General features: G+C 45.7%; 1 protein-coding gene across 1 annotated transcript in view; it reads left to right on the top strand.

Annotated features, from left to right (window-relative positions):
- Positions 1-19,979, top strand: part of UCKL1 (uridine-cytidine kinase 1 like 1) — a 57,044-nt gene that overhangs the window by 8,640 nt on the left and 28,425 nt on the right. The window contains 4 exon segments of the mRNA XM_081916926.1: positions 1,498-1,691; positions 4,615-4,721; positions 12,316-12,486; positions 18,751-18,822. Of these exon segments, the coding sequence (XP_081773052.1) occupies positions 1,498-1,691; positions 4,615-4,721; positions 12,316-12,486; positions 18,751-18,822 (544 nt within the window).

The raw sequence follows: 19,979 nt of genomic DNA, 5'->3' as shown, positions 1-19,979 counted from the left end.
GCGGCTTATCCCGCTGGCCTGGGTCCATTGGGGGTGGAGAGGGGCGGCTGCGTGCCTGCCCTGTGTTTGCCAACCGCGAAAGAGCGCTTTGAGGAAGTTTATCTGCCCTGCTCCCAAAACCGCGCTGGGATTGATGGCTGAGAGAGAGAGGGCCTGCTTTGCTGACCTTTGCCAAGTGCTTCGTATTGTAGAAATATCAGAGAGACGGTGGCCTGGAATGCTTCACTGCAGCGCCGCTGTCCGGCTGCGACGGTCACGTCGGTGCCAAACACGCTGTTTGTGTCCCTCTCTGCCCCCTCGGCTGCTGGCCAGAGGGCAGGGTTCGAAATACAAGCTGCAAGAGCTTCTGTGGCAGAAGAACGGGGGCTTTCTCTGGCCCCCAAGACAGCATGCGCACCGTATTTTATTTTTAAATTATTACCAGTTTTCACATAACAAACTATTCAAACAAATCATCATTATCCCCCCCCCATTTTTCCCTACCACCTCCCCAACAAATGCCTACGACTTCCCTCACCTCCTCTCTCTGATTTCTCAACCAGTTTTAATTCCTCACACCCAAAAACTTTATTTTATTTTTTTTAAAAAACTCTCTGAAGAAATTAGCAAAAAAATTATTTTGCCGCTTAAAATGGCACTCCCTACTGTTAAAGTTACCCTGTTACCTGCACAGGCTCAAATTTGTTTGTTTCATTACATTTAGAATAGAATAGAATTTATTATTTATACACGGCCCATCTGGCTGGGTTTCCCCAGCCACTCTGGGCAGCTTCCAACAGAGTATTAAAATACATCATCATCATCATCATCCTTTTTAATTTGTATACCGCCTTTCTATCTTACAATACTCTAGGCGGTTTACAAGCTGAAGAAACAAAAAATGTACATCTTATAACAATCTAACGCAATACAAAAATGTGATAATAAAACATAACTTTAAGATAGGCAGCCTACATCAAAAAGTAACATTCAACAATCATTAGAATAGTATAAAATAATAATATCAACATATAAAAGTTAAACAGAAATCCACTCAGCAGTTACAATAATATCTAAACTATAATCAATAAAACAAGGCAAGCCACAGTACATAAAACAATACAATACACATTGAGAAGCAGAGGGTAGAGCAAGGCCGATGGAGTCTCTCCCCTCAGTTCTTCCTCCAGGCACAGCTTCCTGTGGTCTGTTAAACATTAAAAGCTTCCCTAAAGAGGGCTGCCTTCAGATGTCTTCAAAAATTCTGGTAGTTGTTCTTCTCTTTAACATCTGATGGGAGGGTGTTCCACAGGGCGGGCGCCACCACCAAGAAGGCCCTCTGCCCTTTACACCTTACACCTTTTACACCTCTGCCTTTTTCTGCTAAGGAGCTTGAGGCGGCATGCGCGGTTATCTCCTTCCCCCCTCTTTTAATCCCTCACACCAACCCTGTGAGGTAGGTTTCCCACCTCATCCGCCGATGGAGGCCCAGAAATCTCCCTCTCCTTGTCTCCTTAGCAACAGCAGCGCCGAATCCCTGGACAGGCTGCTCCCTGCAGTGGGTTCCACGAGGTCGCCGCGGAAACGGACCACCAGCCAGTGCAAGTCTGAGCCGCCCCTGCTTCGGACGAGCAAGAGGACGATCTACACAGCCGGCCGGCCCCCCTGGTACAACGAGCATGGTGCGCAGTCGAAGGAGGCCTTTGTCATTGGTAAGACACCTCGCTCTGGGACTGAGGGCCGGTCGCGTTTTGGGAATAAGACGGAGAGGCAGTTCATCCTCATCACCAAACCTTTTATTTGCATCACATAAAGGTAAAAGGTAAAGGGACCCCTGACTATTAGGTCCAGTCGTGACCAACTCTGGGGTTGCGGCGCTCATCTCGCTTTATTGGCCGAGGGAGCCAGCATACAGCTTCCGGGTCATGTGGCCAGCATGACTAAGCCGCTTCTGGAGAACCAGAGCAGTGCACGGAAACACCGTTTACCTTCCCACCCTATTTATCTACTTGCGCTTTGATGTGATTTTGAACTGCTAGGTCAGCAGGAGCAGGGACTGAGCAACGGGAGCTCACCCCGTCAAGGGGATTCGAATCGCCGACCTTCTGATCAGCAAGCCCTAGGCTCTGTGGTTTAACCCACAGCGCCACCTGCGTCCCTGTTTATGCTGTTCGAGTTACCAGCTAATTGGGGAGGTCCAGAACATCTCCATTCCTGACGAAGAATAGAATTGCTGGGAGGGAGCAGTTAGAAAGCCTTTAAATAATTGGAGCCCAGCCGAATAGAAGAGACAACTTCTCTTTCTGCTTTCTCCACACACACACACATTTTTCTATATGTCTGGAAATGCTTTTTTGAAAGAAGAAGAAAAAGTTTTTAGGAGACGGCGTTCCAGAAATATATCCCTCCGTCACAGGGATTCGAACTGCCGACCTTCTGATTGGCAAGCCCTAGGCTCTGTGGTTTAACCCACAGCCGCACCCGTGTCCCTTATATTTGCATCACATACATACCACTTCCCCAGTGGCACAAACATTTGCTAAAAGAAAGGAGGCAGAGCAGTATCGTTACATCTCCAGGTCTCCAGGGAGATCAGACATCTGCAGTGTATTTCGATGACAACAAACCAAATAGAGATATTTAGCCACTAACTTGGTGAGCTCCTGATCATTCCCCAGTAATAGAAAATGTATGACCTCTGACTGGTTTCCATTTGGGGATACAGAGTTGATCCAGAAATTGCTGACAGAGATCAGCATATAGTTTACAACTGAGAACCATATGTGTGAGGGTTTCCACCAGGTGGTCTTCGCTTGGGCAAGTTCTTTCTCCTTCCACCCTGCCTGAGAACCTTCCCCAAAGGAGGTTTGATGGATTTGAATTAAACCTGGCCAGCGAAAATACCCTTCTTTCTTGAGAGTTAAGCAGAAATTCAAGGTAATTGTGGTTAGTTTCATGTGCCCAAGAAAGTTGAAAATGAAGAGGGGAACATGTTTTCTCTGCTGCTACTGTTAGTTCTTGGCGTTCAATATCCCACAACCTAGTTTTTATTATAGCCTTGGCAGATGGTAGGGACATCGATCGCAAAAGTTCCACTGACAGCCCGAGTTGCCGTACCTTCTTGTTAAACTGTTGTAGCCCTGGGGAAAGAAAGGGGTCTAACGAAACTTCGCTGAGGAGAGGATCTTTATCAGATGTAAGGCAGATGTTTAACCAGCATAGAAGAGTCAGTTCATCTTCTAGAGTTATGTGAGCAGAATTCCTCCATCTTGACTTTGTGCACAGTATGGGTCAATGAGCTCTCCACGGCAAGAAAGTGTTCCCAGGTTTACTGCAAACTGTCTTAAACTCGTTGCAAAAAAAAAGAAGTTGCAAGTACAACTCAACACATTGCTCTTAAACAACCAGCAATGCATTCCGGTTTTCTTTAACTTATTGCCTGTTGATATAGTCCAAGAACTGGGACCAGAGAGAGATTCAGATAAGCAAGTTGCTTCCTCAATATGCTGGCAATATTCGGGGAGCGGGGAGGGGGGGGGGAATAGACTCCCAGGATTGAGCCATCAGTAAATACAAGATTGAAACAAAGTCTGCACTCAGAGGTGGAGGGAACATTCTGATCACATGTGGTGGACTTGTAAAAAGGTAAAAGAATATTGGGAAATGATGGGGGGGGACGTTTATAAGTACGTCCCCCCCCAAAAACAGAGTCCTTTCTGTTGGGGATAATTCAGATTGAAATTCCCAGGTGTCAAAAAAAGGTTTTTTATGTATGCTACTACTGTGGCGAGGGCACAAGGAGAAGGGGACGACAGAGGACGAGATGGTGGGACAGTGTTCTCGAAGCTACCAGCATGAGTTTGAACAACTGCGGGAGGCAGTGGAAGACAGGAGTGCCTGGCGTGCTCTGGTCCAGGGGGTCACGAAGAGTCGGACACAGCTAAACAACTAAACAACAACTACTACTACTGTGGCCCGTGTTTCGTTAGCCCAAAAATGGAAAACGAGCGAGGTCCCAACCAAAGAAGATTGGCAACTTAAGCTGACAGAATGTGCACAATTCGCAGACTTAACATATAGAATAAGAGAACAAGACGAACATGCGTTTAAAGATGATGGGAAAACGTTTATTGAATGTATGGGAAATAATTGTGTACAGCTGAAAACGTTGGCAGCATTAAGATAAATTCAACAGTGTAAATAAGTTTTGATGGATGTAATAATGGAATACTGAATAGTATAGTTTTTTTGTAAAATATGCAGGGGTTTATGATGTGTAAAATGAACCATGGAAAGAGCAGAAGAGAAGTCATTGATACCTTAAGGATGTAAAATGTTAAATTGTAAAACAGAAAACATAATAAAATTATATACAAAAACGATGAAGTGAAGGCTGCAGCCTCGGCTCTTTGCAGCTCTATCTGCACAAGCACCCACCTGCGCTTGCTTTCTGCAAAAAAAAAAATGAAGAGCAGTATGCAAATTTAATAAAGAAAATAATAAATAAAAATAGGCTTCCTATTCTGCCTTGGGATCTGTCAGGATAAAGGAAGGTTGACAAAAATATGTTTTTAATAAACGGACGGAACTGAAACTAAGCTGATTCCTTTACATCCTCCTTCACCCCCGACCCAGGTCTCGGCGGAGGCAGTGCCTCAGGGAAGACCACCGTGGCCAGGATGATAATCGAGGCCTTGGACGTGCCCTGGGTCGTTCTCCTCTCCATGGACTCCTTCTACAAGGTGAGAGAGGCAGAGCTCAGCATCACATTTCGGTTTAATTTTCTTCTTTTAGGAAAGGGAGTGAGGTAAAATTGTTAGAGCAGGGCATCCTATTTGTCTATTCAGAGACATTTGTTTCATGCCTTTTCTCTTCACCTGGAAGAAGCTCCCTGGCTGTATATACTGTATTTTTTCGCCCTATAAGACGCACTTTTCCCCTCCTAAAAAGTAAGGGGAAATGTGTGTGCGTCTTATGGAGCGAATGCAGGCGGGAGGCTCTGCTCAGCGCTCCCTTTAAAGAGCCGCGTGGAGCTTGTCTGCAGCTTGGGGGTTCTTTTCCCGGAGGAGGGAGAAGGGCAGCCCATCAGTCCCTTCTCCCTCCTTGGGGAAAAGCCCCCAAGAGCTGCACACACACTCCGCGTGCTCTTTAAAGGGAGTGTGGCTCTTGGGGGAGCCTTAGCCATGCGCAGCCTCTCCCAGGCAGGGGATGAAGGCTCACTGTGCTGGTCCCGGGGGCTAACCGAGAGTCAAGGTCCGAGTCCAGTCCGAGGTCGATGGTGCGGTATGGAGGCTGTCCGTCAAAGCTGTAGCTGGGTCCAAGGCAGGGAGTCGGGTGAGGTCAGGAACTCTGGCAGAAGAGCAAGACAGGGTGCAGGCAGGAACAGGCTACCAACAATGTTGCTCCCACAACCTGGGACTGGGGCTGGCTGGCTTTTATCTGCCCCAGGCATAGGGCAGCCCTGGTCCACAGGTGACTCGCCTCTCCTGGCCTGGAGGCGAGCACTCCTCCTGCGGGAACTTAGTTCCCTCCGTCTCTCTGCCCTGAGCCTCTGCAGCTCAGAAGAGGCTGGAGGGCTACCGGACCCAGAGGCAACCTCACCTTCCCCTGACAGGGCTGAGAGAGGAGCACCTGCAGGCAATGGGCCCTCCATCACCTCAGGAGCCAGAGCAGACTCAGCTGGTGCCTGCACCTGAGGATCCAACACAGGTGAGGACCCTTCAGGCTCATGCCCCAGCCCTGGCTCACCCGGCTCAGACTCCTGTGCTGGCTGGGATTCCTCGGGTTCAGCTTCCGAGTCCTAATCCCAGGCCATCACACTCCCCTTGCACAGGAGAGGCAAGGGGCCGGGGCTGGAAAGGGAGCCAGCGATCGACCACACATTCGCTCCATAAGACGCACAGACATTTCCCCTTATTTTTTAGGAGGAAAAAAGTGCATCTTATGGAGCGAAAAGTACGGTAAATGTAATGAATGAATACATTAAACCATCACCACCTATTTTGGTAAGAAGGGTTCCAGGACGGTGATCTGTCCCGGGATTTCAGCCTCGACAATGGACCCACCTCAGTTTCTTCCTGCCCGCACGGCTAATTAAGAGGCCACCCAATTTTCTGCAAAGCTGTCAGGCTTTATCTTCCAAAGCCCACACAGTTTAATTAGCTGATCTTTGCTTCTGAAGTTATCTTTCCGTGCCTTCGATCAGATCCTCCCATATCTTGTCAGCACAGCTGGTCCGTTTGTTTAACAGAACGCGCAGCTCATTTGCTGCTTTTATTGTTCCATCTTCAGCAGCTCAGTGGGAGGGCGGGTGCTTGGCACGCAGAAGGTCGCGGGTTCGAATCCCATTAAGCAAGAATTGGGTAGCAAAGCAATGGGAATGAGCGTTCTGAGCCTTGAGACTCTGGAGAGCTGCTGTTGGCCAGAGCGAGCAATACTAGGCTAGATGGACCAATGGGCTGAATCGGTGTAAGACAACCCTCTATGAGTTTAGTTTTCTCTTCTATCAATACGGTGCTCTAAAGCTCTGTTTTCTGATAGAAACATTTCTGTTAGGCCTCTAAGGTGGTGAACCTGTGACCTGAAGATCAGATCCAGCTCGTGAAGCCAGTAGACACTCCTTTTTTGGAGGTTTTTAAGCAGAGGTTAGGGACACAGGTGGCGCCGTGGGTTAAACCACAGAGCCTAGGACTTGCCGATCAGAAGGTCGGCGGTTCGAATCCCCCTGACGGGGTGAGCTCCCGTTGCTCGGTCCCTGCTCCTGCCAACCTAGCAGTTCAAAAGCACGTCAAAGTGCAAGTAGATAAATAGGTGATTCTTTTTACTTAGCCCAGCCACGTTCTAAGAAATGCAGAATGGTGAGATAGAAGAAGAAGAGGAAGAAGAGTTTGGATTTGATATCCTGCTTTACCACTACCCTAAGGAGTCTCAAAGGGTTGCGGGTGGCACTGTGGGTTAAACCACAGAGCCTAGGACTTGCTGATCGAAAGGTCAGTGGTTCGAATCCCCACGGCGGGGTGAGCTCCCGCTGCTCAGTCCCTGCTCCTGCCAACCTAGCAGTTTGAAAGCACATCAAAGTGCAAGTAGATAAATAGGGACCGCTCCGGCAGGAAGGTAAACGGCGTTTCCATGCGCTGCTCTGGTTCGCCAGAAGCGGCTTAGTCCTGCTGGCCACATGACCCGGAAGCTGTACGCCGGCTCCCTCGGCCAATAAAGCGAGATGAGCACCGCAACCCCAGAGTCGGCCACGACTGGACCTAATGGTCAGGGGTCCCTTTACCTTTGCCTTTTAAAGCAGAGGATGGATAGTCATATGCCATGGATGCTTGAGTTGAGATTCCTGCATTGTAGCGGGTTGGACTAGATGATCGTTGGGGTTCCTTCCGACTCTACAATTCTGTGATCCTTGGGAGAGGAAAACTCCTACCCTCGGTCTTTCCTTCCTCTTTCTCAGTGGTATTGTTATGGGTTTGGGGTGAGGGGGAAGCAGGCTTTTATGTAGAGAGCCTTCTCACCCTGGGATCCAGCAATAGAAGCCCGTCTAGCTTTCTGGGTTGAGGCGACTGCCTGGGCGATGGGCCATTAAAGGGAAGGGGCTGTGTGTGAGATGGGCAATGGGTGGGAAGCCCCAGTCCGTCAATGGGCTCGTAGTTAGAAAAAGACCAAGGCGAGTGTTGAGAATTGGCAATGATGTGACCTAGAAGTAAAGCAGCGAGCAGGAGAGTCAGGGCACCATTTGAGAGCAACACTTGATTTCTCTGTGAATCCAAGAGAGAAACAAGACCCTTTTGAGGTGTTAATACTGTGAGCCCCTCCACCGTAGGCTCAGGTTATATATGTGTGTGTAAATAAGCCATATATCACAAGGACGCCACAGTCTCCTGTGTTCCTAATAATAATAATAATAATAATTTATTTATACCCCACCCATCTGGCTGGGTTTCCCCAGCTACTCTCGGCGGCTTCCAACAGAACACTAAAATACAATAACCTATTAAACATTAAAAGCTTCCCCAAACAGAGCTGCCTTCAGATGTCTTCTAAAAGTCTGGTAATTGTTTTTATCTTTGACATCTGCTGGGAGGGTGTTCCACAGAGCGGGTGCCATTACCGAGAAGGCCCTCTGCCTGGTTCCCTGTAACTTGGCTTCTCGCAGCAAGGGAACTGCCAGAAAGCCCTTGGGACTGGACTTCAGTGTCCGGGCAGAACGATGGAGGTGGAGACGCTTCTTCAGGTATACAGGACCGAGGCCGTTTAGGGCTTTAAAGGTCAGAACCAGTACTTTGAATTGTGCTCGGAAGCGTACTCATTCTCAAAAGGAAACACAAACCCTGGGTAAGTGCCTGGGACCCTTGGAATCTCACACCACTCAATTGGGGTTGCGTGCAACACTGGTGTTAGAAGTGGGACACATGTTTTCCAGAGGAGGGAAACCTGTGAGTGAGAGATGCCTGAGTCAAGATGGAGGGCTTCATAGTATGAACTCCCTCAAGAGGGTCCTGTTTCTCCCACAGCCACAGCCTTGGATTTGAAGAGAAATAAAACATTGCTCTCCAAAGTTGCTCTGACTCTCTCTCTGGCTCATAGCTTTACTTCTAGGTGGCATTATTGCCAATTCCCGACTCTCACTTTTGTCTTTTTCTAACTTGCAGCCAGTTGAGGGAGGCTGCCCCCCCCCAAAAAATTTGCCATCTCTCACAGATCCACTTTGTTCCCTTTAATGGCTCATCACCCAGGCTGTCACCTCAACCCAGGAAGCTAGCCTGGCTTCTATTTTAACCCTTGCTGGATCCAGTGGGTAGAGGGGGGTCTGCATACAGCCTACTGGCCCCCACCCCAAACTCATAACAGTATTACAAAGAGAGCGTAGAGATTATATATATATATATATATATGCTTTCGTAGATTTTCACGGGTACAGGAATGCAGGTTTTGGTGTCCTCGGGTGTCTTCCCATGTAAAAGTTGGGGTGTCTAGGCGACGTTTCGACGAGGTCTCACTCGTCATCTTCAGGCTGGTGCTTTCGGCTTCTTGTTACCGGAACAGAGCAGGATCTCAGTGTTTGAGTTCCTATAAATACTGTTGAGGGGGTGTGGTGTATAGCCTCCAATGTTCTGGGCAGAGAGGAAGTTCCCAGGCTAGTGTGCCTTTTCTTCTTTTGTTCCTTAATTACTTGAGGGATATCCTGAGTGATTTCTTGAGTGATATCCTGAGTACCACTTAGGTGGGTCATTAGGTGTGGATTAGTTGCTAAAGTCTTTGTGTCTTGACCTCTTGAACTTTGTGAAGAGTTTTTCTGAGAAGATGGCTGTACTGCACTTAGTTGTGCTCTGGCTTGGCTTCGTGTATAGGGGCGAGCTGTGGTTTTGTGGCTTGTGTCAGCCAGATCTGTGTAGGGATTGCAGGGGGGTGCAGCATCCGGAGGTGCCACCATGGTTTGGCTACTGGATGGTGTCTGTAATTTATCTGTGGAGAGGGTCTGGGTTTGGGTCTGGTGTGGTTGATTGGTGATGGCGTTCTGTGTGCCTCTGGATCTGGTGTCAGTTTTTGTGGGGAGGGCTAATTTCCAGATGTCTGGCAAGCGGGATGTGTCGTCACGCTTGTTCATGTTGTGAGGGTGTTTCTCTATCTCGATGGCTTCCATGATTATTCTCTTGTGGTGATGTTCCATGTTCCTATACACGAAGCCAAGCCAGAGCACAACTAAGTGCAGTACAGCCATCTTCTCAGAAAAACTCTTCACAAAGTTCAAGAGGTCAAGACACAAAGACTTTACCAACTAATCCACACCTAATGACCCACCTAAGTGGTACTCAGGATATCACTCAAGAAATCACTCAGGATATCCCTCAAGTAATTAAGGAACAAAAGAAGAAAAGGCACACTAGCCTGGGAACTTCCTCTCTGCCCAGAACATTGGAGGCTATACACCACACCCCCTCAACAGTATTTATAGGAACTCAAACACTGAGATCCTGCTCTGTTCCAGTAACAAGAAGCCGAAAGCACCAGCCTGAAGATGACGAGTGAGACCTCGTCGAAACGTCGCCTAGACACCCCAACTTTTACACGGGAAGACACCCGAGGACACCAAAACCTGCATATATATATATATATATATATATATATATATATATATATATATGCTTTCGTAGATTTTCACGGGTACAGGAATGCAGGTTTTGGTGTCCTCGGGTGTCTTCCCGTGTAAAAGTTGGGGTGTCTAGGCGACACCAGACCCAAACCCAGACCCTCTCCACAGATAAATTACAGACACCATCCAGTAGCCAAACCATGGTGGCACCTCCGGATGCTGCACCCCCCTGCAATCCCTACACAGATCTGGCTGACACAGGCCACAAAACCACAGCTCGCCGCTATACACGAAGCCAAGCCAGAGCACAACTAAGTGCAGTACAGCCATCTTCTCAGAAAAACTCTTCACAAAGTTCAAGAGGTCAAGACACAAAGACTTTAGCAACTAATCCACACCTAATGACCCACCTAAGTGGTACTCAGGATATCACTCAAGAAATCACTCAAGATATCCCTCAAGTAATTAAGGAACAAAAGAAGAAAAGGCACACTAGCCTGGGAACTTCCTCTCTGCCCAGAACATTGGAGGCTATACACCACACCCCCTCAACAGTATTTATAGGAACTCAAACACTGAGATCCTGCTCTGTTCCAGTAACAAGAAGCCGAAAGCACCAGCCTGAAGATGACGAGTGAGACCTCGTCGAAACGTCGCCTAGACACCCCAACTTTTACACGGGAAGACACCCGAGGACACCAAAACCTGCATATATATATATATATACACACACACATTTTTATTGTGTAGTATTATATTATTATATTATATTATATTATATTATATTATATTATATTATATTATAATATTATATTATTATTATATTATTATATTATTATTATATTATATTATTATTATTATTATTATTATCTTATATTATATTAATACATTTTTTTACATATCATTTCCAACAGTCATATAGCATAACTTTTTATCTTATACAATGTTTTAGACTTCCATCAATACCTCTGATGATTTTCTGTTCTTTATCACTCATTCTGCATTTCTTAATTTCTCTATTACTCTTAGTTATCATTAACTAATAATTCTCCTCATAGTCTTTCTTGCAATATTTCAAATAGTCCTCCTTACAAAACTTCTTGCAGTCCTGCTAGCGTAATCTGTTCATTACTATTACTTTTCAAATAGTTAATATATTTACTCCAGCCTTCTAAGAATCTCTGGTCCCACAGGTTTCGAATCCTTACTGTTAATTTATCTAGTACTGCATAGTCCATCAATTTCATCTGCCATTCTTCTTTCGTCGGTAATTCTTCTTGCTTCCATTTTGGTGCCAATAATATTCTTGATGCAGTCATTGCATATAAAAACAACTTGCAGTCCTGTCTGTCAATATCATCTCCTACAATGCCAAGTAAAACTGCTTCTGGTTTCTTAATAAAGAGAGTGTAGAGATTCAGGGAACAGGAAGCACTTCTAGACTGTAGCCTTATTACACTTTACTGACTGGTGGGGTCTGCGTTGCTCCTGGGAGGGAGGGAGGGAGGAAGTCAAATGACACAGAGGTTGATTCTGCTCTCCGGATAGCAGAAGGCACTTGCGTGGTCAGTTCACAGCAAGTCCAAAGAAATGAGAAATTTCATGCATTATATATATCCTCCAGGCACCCTCTTCCCCCTTCCCCAGGAATCCAACCACGTCAGCTCATACACGCAAGTTGACATCCATGACCATAAAGAGATATTCCTGTTCCGGTACTCTTGACCATAAAAGGTTGTTCCTGTTCCTATACTCTTATCTTGGGACAGGAGGTCACCAACTCTAAGAGCGCTCCTGGCGCCGTTCCCGGGCCTCTTGTCAGACCTGACAAGGTCTGTGCGTCTTTTGTGGTCAGGATGTAAGATAAGACCCAGACGTGCCATTCCTGCTCCACTGGAACTGGCAAGGTCATCCATTGCCGTCATGGACTGATAAAGGAGAGGGCTTTGAGCACTTGTTTATACAGCTGGCTTTCTGTTTATACATTGACTCAAGAGCTCAGGTGAATGCATTTTAGAAATGCTCCCTTGGAGGAGGAAAAATGAGGATTTGGGGTCTCATTTCAGACTGACGGCACAGAAAACCCATTCCTTCCCCCTTCAAGACCGTCTTATAACGGAACCACACCGAAAGAAGTGTTCCTTTTCCAAGGGCTTTCCTGCTCCCTGATTTCCCACCCTGCCCTGCCTGTCCTCCCCACGGCTGCCCTTCGGAGGGTGACCCCCCCTTTCTTTCTCTGTCAGGTCCTGACTAAGGAGCAGCAGCAGCAGGCATCCAGCAACGATTTCAACTTTGACCACCCCGATGCCTTTGACTTCGACCTGATCATCTCCACCCTGAAGAAACTCAAGCAAGGCAAAAGCGTCAAGATTCCCATCTACGACTTCACTACGCACAGCCGCAAGAAAGAATGGGTGAGCGATGCCTCAGGTGGTCTTTTAAGGGTTATGATATACTGTATTTTTCGCTCTATAAGACGCGCCCGACCATAAGATGCACCTGGTTTTAGAGGAGGAGAACAAGAAAAAAAATAATTCTCTCCCTCTCTGCGCAGCGCCTCTCCAGCGATGCGAAGTCAGACCAGCAAGAGGGATCGCTGTGCAGCAAAAGCAACGATTCCCCTTGCTGTTCTGGCTTCTGTTTTTTTATTTTTTATAAGATATTTATTAAAGTTTTCAATATTAATACAGTAAAAAGAAAATCAAAAAGAAAAAAGAAAAATATAACAAAAATACAAAGTAGTCTTGTAATCTGGTGAACTGGGTTCGAGTCTCCGCTCCTCCACATGCAGCTGCTGGGTGACCTTGGGCTAGTCACACTTCTTTGAAGTCTCTCAGCCCCACTCACCTCACAGAGTGTTTGTTGTGGGGGAGGAAGGGAAAGGAGAATGTTAGCCACTTTGAGACTCCTGAAGGGGAGTGAAAGGCGGGATATCAAATCCAAACTCTTCTTCTTCTTCTTCTACAAAATTTCAATAACTTATTTTTCATTAACTTATTTCCCAGACCTCCTCGTACCTCCCTTTTTTGTATTCCAATTCAATTGTTAGTTCAGCAAATCCTTATCAATATTTTTTTAACCTACTTCTAAACCTTTTTTCCGTATTCTCTTATAACATTACAGCTGAAAACCACTTAATTTCTATCCGACATCATTCTAATATTCATTAATTTTATAGTATTTCTGTAAATAGTCTTTAAATTTCTTCCAGTCTTCTTCCGCTGGCTTCTGGGACAGCTGTGCAGCCTGCATTCGCTCCATAACACACACACACATTTCCCCTTACTTTTTAGGAGGGAAAAAGTGCGTCTTATAGTGGGTAAAACCTCAGTGCCTAGGACTTGCCGATCGCATGGTCGGCGGTTCGAATCCCCGCGGCGGGATGAGCTCCCATCGTTCGGTCCCAGCTCCTGCCCACCTAGCAGTTCGAAAGCACTCCTAAGTGCAAGTAGATAAATAGGGACCGCTTTATAGCGGGAAGGTAAACGGCGTTTCTGTGTGCTGCGCTGGTGCCGGCTCGCCAGAGCAGCTTCATCACGCTGGCCACGTGACCCAGAAGTGTCTCCGGACAGCACTGGCCCTCGGCCTCTTAAGTGAGATGGGCGCACAACCCTAGAGTCGGACATGACTGGCCCGCACGGGCAGGGGTACCTTTACCTTTTTATAGAGCGGAAAATACAGTATACATTGCGGGGTATTTTGCGTCCATCCGCCTGGAATCGAAATTCCTGGGGGAGAGGAGGCTTAAGGTCTTGGGGGGGGTCTTGCCCCCTTGCTTGGGACAGCAGAATGAAACTGGCTTGCAAGCAATGCTCAGAGGGAATTCTGGGAAATCAAAGTGGGGGTGCCACCCAGCTGGGGGGGCACTCTTGCCTCCCCGCCCCACTATTGGTAAGTTCCTCACCCCTGAAAGAATCGCCAAAATACACTTCCTTCCCATTTTTATTTTATTTTATTATTTTTTTATAAATTATATTTTATTAATTTTCCATACATTCATGCCACATTACAATTTCTATTACATTTTCGGTTTTTTACTTCCTTCGGCTTCGCTGCCAATCATCCAAATTCTAATTTCTTTAAATACACATTTCCACATTTTGCTATTGCCTTTATACCTACCCCCCTCTTCTATTTTACCTTTTTACAATATTTCTTATGCTGTTACAGAGCTTCTCTGAATGCCACTAACGTTCTTCCATTATCACTTATACATTCCCAGTATCAACTAGTTTTCCCCAGTCCTTGATGAACTTCTGATCTCATAATTATCTGATCTTCCCAGTCAGTTTATCAAGTTCTGCATAGTCCATCAGCTTCATTCTCCACTCCTCCAATGTTGGTATTTGTTCTTGTTTCCATTTTTAAATCGTTTTTTCAATACAGACATCAACCACAAAAAACACATACAACAAAAACCACAATAACTTTAATAACACATTTTAACAATTCAGATTTGAGTACTGATATACCTATAACTACACCTTTTTCTCAATATTTCCACACCTCTCCTCCCCCCACTTCCCCCCACTTTCCGCCTTATCGCTTAAGTATTCCTTCCAGATTTCTTCATATTTATCCATTCTTAATTTGTGTCGATATGCAATTCATTCATATGTAACTACTCTGTCCATATTGTCAATCCATGTGCTCAATGGGATCTTTTTGCGGTTCTTCCAATTCATCAAAACAAGTTTTTTTGCCTCTAATATGGCACGGTACATCCATTATTATTTTTTTCACCCCTTGTAATCTCCCACGTTTCCGGTATATAATTTAGAATTAGATTCAAATCCCCTAAATAACAGTTTCTTTTCCTTCCCATGTTTATTATTTTATCCCTCCAAATCCATGCAGTGAAAATTAGAGAGAGAGGGGAGCATGCCGGCTCAGCTGTATAATTTTATTTATTTATTAACAATTTTCTATCCCACCTGCCCTCCAACAGGGATTTGAACCCTCATCTCCCAGGTCTTTTCCAATGCAGTGGTACCTTGGTACTCGAACGGCTTGGCTCCCAAACAATCGGCTCCCGAATGCCGCAAAAGTGTTCCGGTTTGCTCCTGCAGCCAGTTGGAAGCCACACCTTGGTTTTTGAACGCTTTTGGGAGTCAAACGGCTCCCAGAACAGATTCAGTTTGAGAACCAAGGTACCATTGTACTCTAAACCACTACACCACACAAAATGACCCAGACGCGTAACAGAATGGATGAGTTTGGATCTTCTCCTGTCATTCTTCAGTGGGTCTTGGGGGTGGAACAGAGATGTTACTTGCAGAACACAAAACTCCCCCTGATCCATAAGATGGGATCCTGCGCCACAGTGCTATACAGGATATTTTAGTTGTTTAAATATGTTCCTTTGGTGTTACACATTTTTGTTTGTTTGATAGGATTTCTTACCTGCCCTTCTCCTTAAGGTCCCAAGTTGGGTTGCAGGAATAGAATCGCACAATAATAAAACAATTTTGCATTCCTGCGCACCACTTCAATATTGTTAAAATAGTAAGTGGTCTAGAAATACTTTTAAATGAATAAACTTCATGTACACTCACATTCATCTGTATATCTGTATCTCCAGCCGCATTGTTCGGCCCGGACACTGAGGTCCAGCGCCGAGGGCCTTCTGGCGGCTCTCTCCCTGCGAGAAGCCAAGTAACAAGGAACCAGGCAGAGGGTCTTTTCGGTGGTGGCACCCGCCCTGTGGAACGCCCTCCCACCAGATGTCAAAGAGAACAAGAACTACCAGACTTTTAGAAGACATCAGAAGGCAGCCCTGTTCAGGGAAGCTTCTAATGTTTGACGGACTATTGTATTTTAATATTTTGTTGGAAGCCACCCAGAGTGGCTGGGGAAACCCAGCCAGATTGGCTGGGTATTATTATTATTATTATTATTATTATTATTATTATTATTATTAATCATGAGACGAGGGTGCTTGCAAACATTTGCAAGAAGTTGTGCCCTTTTTATTATTATTATTATTAATAATAATAATACATTTATTAATACAGACACAAACATACTTGGGCACTTGGCAAAGGGGAAGTGCTGTTGCATAGGGCAGGGATAGTGAGCTTATGGGACCGCCCAGGTGGTTTTGGACTCTGAACAAACAAATAAACAAATGAAATCAAGGTCTAGAGATGAACATAATATATTTCCTCAACACAGGCATGCAAGAACTTAAAGCTGTCGATATCCAAGTGCAATCTATGACTGATAGCCAACTGAGCATGCAATCGTAGCTGAATAATCTTTTATGGTTTGACGCATACCGTATCGGCCCAAATATAAGCTGCACCCATAAATAAGCTGCACCTTTAAAATTCAAGGGGGGTGGGAAGAGAAAAAAGACAATATCCGAATATAAGCCCTTAAAATTCTTCAGGCACTCACACCCGTTCCATTTTACCGTATGTCTGTTTCAGCCGCAATATCGAGAAAGCCAATTTTTGTAATCTTTTACCTAACTAGTCTTGTCATTTTTGTGCCATACTTCCCAAATCACATCTTACATTTTATTATTTCCCCAGTTGTTGCATCTTAACTTTTATCTTTGTTTTCTTAATTGTAAGTGTTTACTCAAATCCTGCTAGTGAGTCCCCTTCTTTGCAATATCTCTGTAAATGCAACAGATTACAAAATTAAAGTAGAGTAAAACAGGCAGGAGGAATAAATATTTAAAGAACCAGAAGGGCAAGGTGAGGGAAGTCATGATGATTGTGTGGAATATAAAGTAAAATTCAATAAAAATTGTTTTGAAAAAAGAAGAGAAAGCCAATTTTTCTAAGGTCGCGAATTTCAGCCGCACTTTTAACTTTTCACGGTCGGAATTTGGAAAGAAAAGTGTGGCTTATATTCGAGCCAATACGGTAAAGTTAGATGTTCTTTACATTTGGAGCGCAGCTCTTGTGATCTCGGCATGTTTGGACAAGAACACCTTTGTTCGTGTGAGATAACACCCTGCTCTTTGCAAGGAAAAGTTGTAAAAGCCGCAGAAGGTCATTCCGTTTTGATTGCGTATCCTTTTGGCGGTCAGCCTGGAGTCATATTCTGATGAAGGCTTACATCCTTGCATACATCCGCTGCAGAAATATATATTCCTATGTTCATATGTGCCTTGACTCCTCCACACTTTTCTCTGTACTTAGCGTCTGGCTGGGAGGAATCGCAGGTTCCAGGTTTGGTTTGGGGGCTGGGAAAGGTTGAGAGCCCATCGACATCTAGGGAAACCACAGCCTCACCCCACCCCTTACATAAAACCTGATCTCACCAAAGGCCAGCTTCCCTTTGACAGCTCCCCTAATAATGATGATGGTGATGATAATGTTGTTATTGATTTACTGGCCACACTGGGTGGCTTCCAGCAGAATATAAAAACATAGTAAAGCATCAAACATTAAAAATTTCCCTACACAGGGCTGCCTTCATAGGTTTTCTAAAACGCACATATGCCGTATTTTTCGCTCCATAAGTCACACATCTTTCTTTCTAAAAAGTAAGGGGAAATGTCTGTGCGTCTTATGGAGCAAATGTGTGGTCCCCGGAGCCGAATTGCCCAGGAGCAAAAAACAGACCATGCTCTCTTTTTTTTTGAAAGAGGGAAGTGGGTGTTGAAACAAAGCTGCTGATCGTTTGCCAATGGGGAGAGAGATAAGGGACACTAGAGATAAAGGAGGCTGCCTGGGAGGGGAGAGGTAAAGACAGCAAACTTGCAAAGGGGGGAAACAGGAAGACTAAAGCAATAAGGAGAGAAATTAAAAGAAAAGGAGGAGCAAAAAACTGCTCCAGCTAAGGAAAAGGCACTAAGGAGGGAAGGGAGTGTTGAAAGGAAACAGCTGATCGTTGGGATCGGAAGAGAGATAAGGGATGCTAGCGGAGGCTGCCTGAGAAGGAGGAGGTAAATGCCCATGGATCCTCAGGATTTTTGCATTGGTTCACCCCAGATTCACCCCAAATTCACCATCAGATCACATAGCATGTCCATGGCTACAGCCTGCACCAAAAAAAAATCACACATTCAATGTTTCCCGGAACTGCAATGGTGCAAAAACGTGGTTACAAAGCATGGATCCACATGGATCCTCAGGATTTTTGCATTGGGCCACCCCAAATTCACCATCAGATCACATCTCTGTGGCTACAGCCCGCACCCAAAAAAATCACGCGCCCACTGTTTCGTTCAGAATATTTTTTTTCTTGTTTTCCTCCTCTAAAAACTAGGTGCGTCTTATGGGCAGGTGCGTCTTATGGAGCGAAAAATACAGCTGTTTATCTGTTTGTCATCTGATGGGAACGCTCCCGCCCTCTTCTTTTCTGTGTCCTCCTTATTTGCAAGCAGTTTCACGCCTGTTTAAAATCCAATATTTCTTACGGGCGAACCTCCGCTCTCCCCCTTTGAAGCTCCTTGTCCCCTCCTTCCCTTTTCCCTTCTCGTTGTATTTGGAATGGAAGTGGCTCCCAGGCGGCTGTAGCTTCTTGCGAGGGAGAAGAGGGCCAAGGTGGTAGGGAAGCCTCCATTGGGCAAACACCGCGGGCAGCGTGCCAGATGTGTTCGGCTGGCACATTTGAACCAGGCTTGCCCTCCTCTCCTTTCCAGCAAGCACTGGAAACCCACCTGCTTGTTTCATTTTGCTTGTTTATCCTGTCTTCATGGCGTGCCTCTCTCTTTCCAGAAAACACTCTACGGCGCCAATGTGATCATATTTGAAGGCATCATGGCGTTTGCAGACAAGGAACTCCTGAAGGTATGGCAGGATCCCTGGTGTTTCAGAAATGGCCCATTAACCCTGTTTTTTTAATTGGTATTTTTATCTGCAAAGAAAGTGAGGGCCCTTGCCAGTGCTCAGGTGCACCTCTTTTTTATTTATATATTGAAGTCGTGAAAAAAAGGAGACAGAAGATTCCTTTTAGGGGAGGGTCTGTCCATTAGGTCCAGTCATGGCCAACTCTAGGGTTGCGGCGCTCATCTCGCTTCATTGGCCGAGGGAGCCGGCGTACAGCTTCCGGGTCATGTGGCTAGCATGACTAAGCCGCTTCTGGCAAACTAGAGCATCACACGGAAACGCCATTTACCTTCCTACTGGAGTGGTACCTATTTATCTACTTGCACTTTGATGTGCTTTTGAACTGCCAGGTTGGCAGGAGCAGGGACCGAGCAACGGGAGCTCACCCCATTGCGGGGATTCGAACTGGCGATCTTCTGATCAGCAAGTCCTAGGCTCTGTGGTTTAACCCACAGCGCCACCCGCGTCCCTTATGTAGCAGGGGGTAGGGAAGATTTCTCTCTGCCCGAGAACTCAAAGATCTGCTACTGCCAGTCTGAGTTGACAGAGCAAGGCTAGGTGGGCAAATGGTCTGACCTGGGGCACAAAGCTTGTCTCCCTACAAGGAGTGACCACAGGCACAATGAGTGTCCTGCAGCTCCCTAAGGATTATTGTTGCTGCTGCTGCTGCTATTATTATTATTATTATTATTATTATTATTATTATTATTATTTCAGTTTATATACTGCCCCGTTATTCAAAGATCAGAGGGTGTTGTCCAACATTAAAAACACATTAAAAACACAATTTACTACTACTACTACTACTACTACTACTAATAATAATAATAATAAATAATAAGACGATCACAAATAAAAATTGTAATGTATCCCGGACGTTCCCTTAATAGTCTGTTTCACAGTTGGGCAATCTTGGGGCAACAGTGACCTCCAGTGGCCAGCTGGGGGATTGTCAGCAGAGAAGCATCTGCACTAGAGAGAGGGGAGTGGGTGGTTTTTGGCTGCTTCTCTTGCGTAAAAGACAAATCTGGGAATGGAGAAAGCCTTGGTACTTCCTGCCCACAGTCCAAGAGCTCCAGGGTGGGCTCCACTTTTGCAAACAAATCTTCTCAGCTCCC

This window comes from Podarcis melisellensis (assembly GCF_964234715.1).
Source record: "Podarcis melisellensis genome assembly, chromosome: 6".
Classification (NCBI taxonomy): domain Eukaryota; kingdom Metazoa; phylum Chordata; class Lepidosauria; order Squamata; family Lacertidae; genus Podarcis; species Podarcis melisellensis.
Note: the sequence above shows the minus strand (reverse complement) of the source record. Positions and strands in the feature narration are given on the sequence as shown.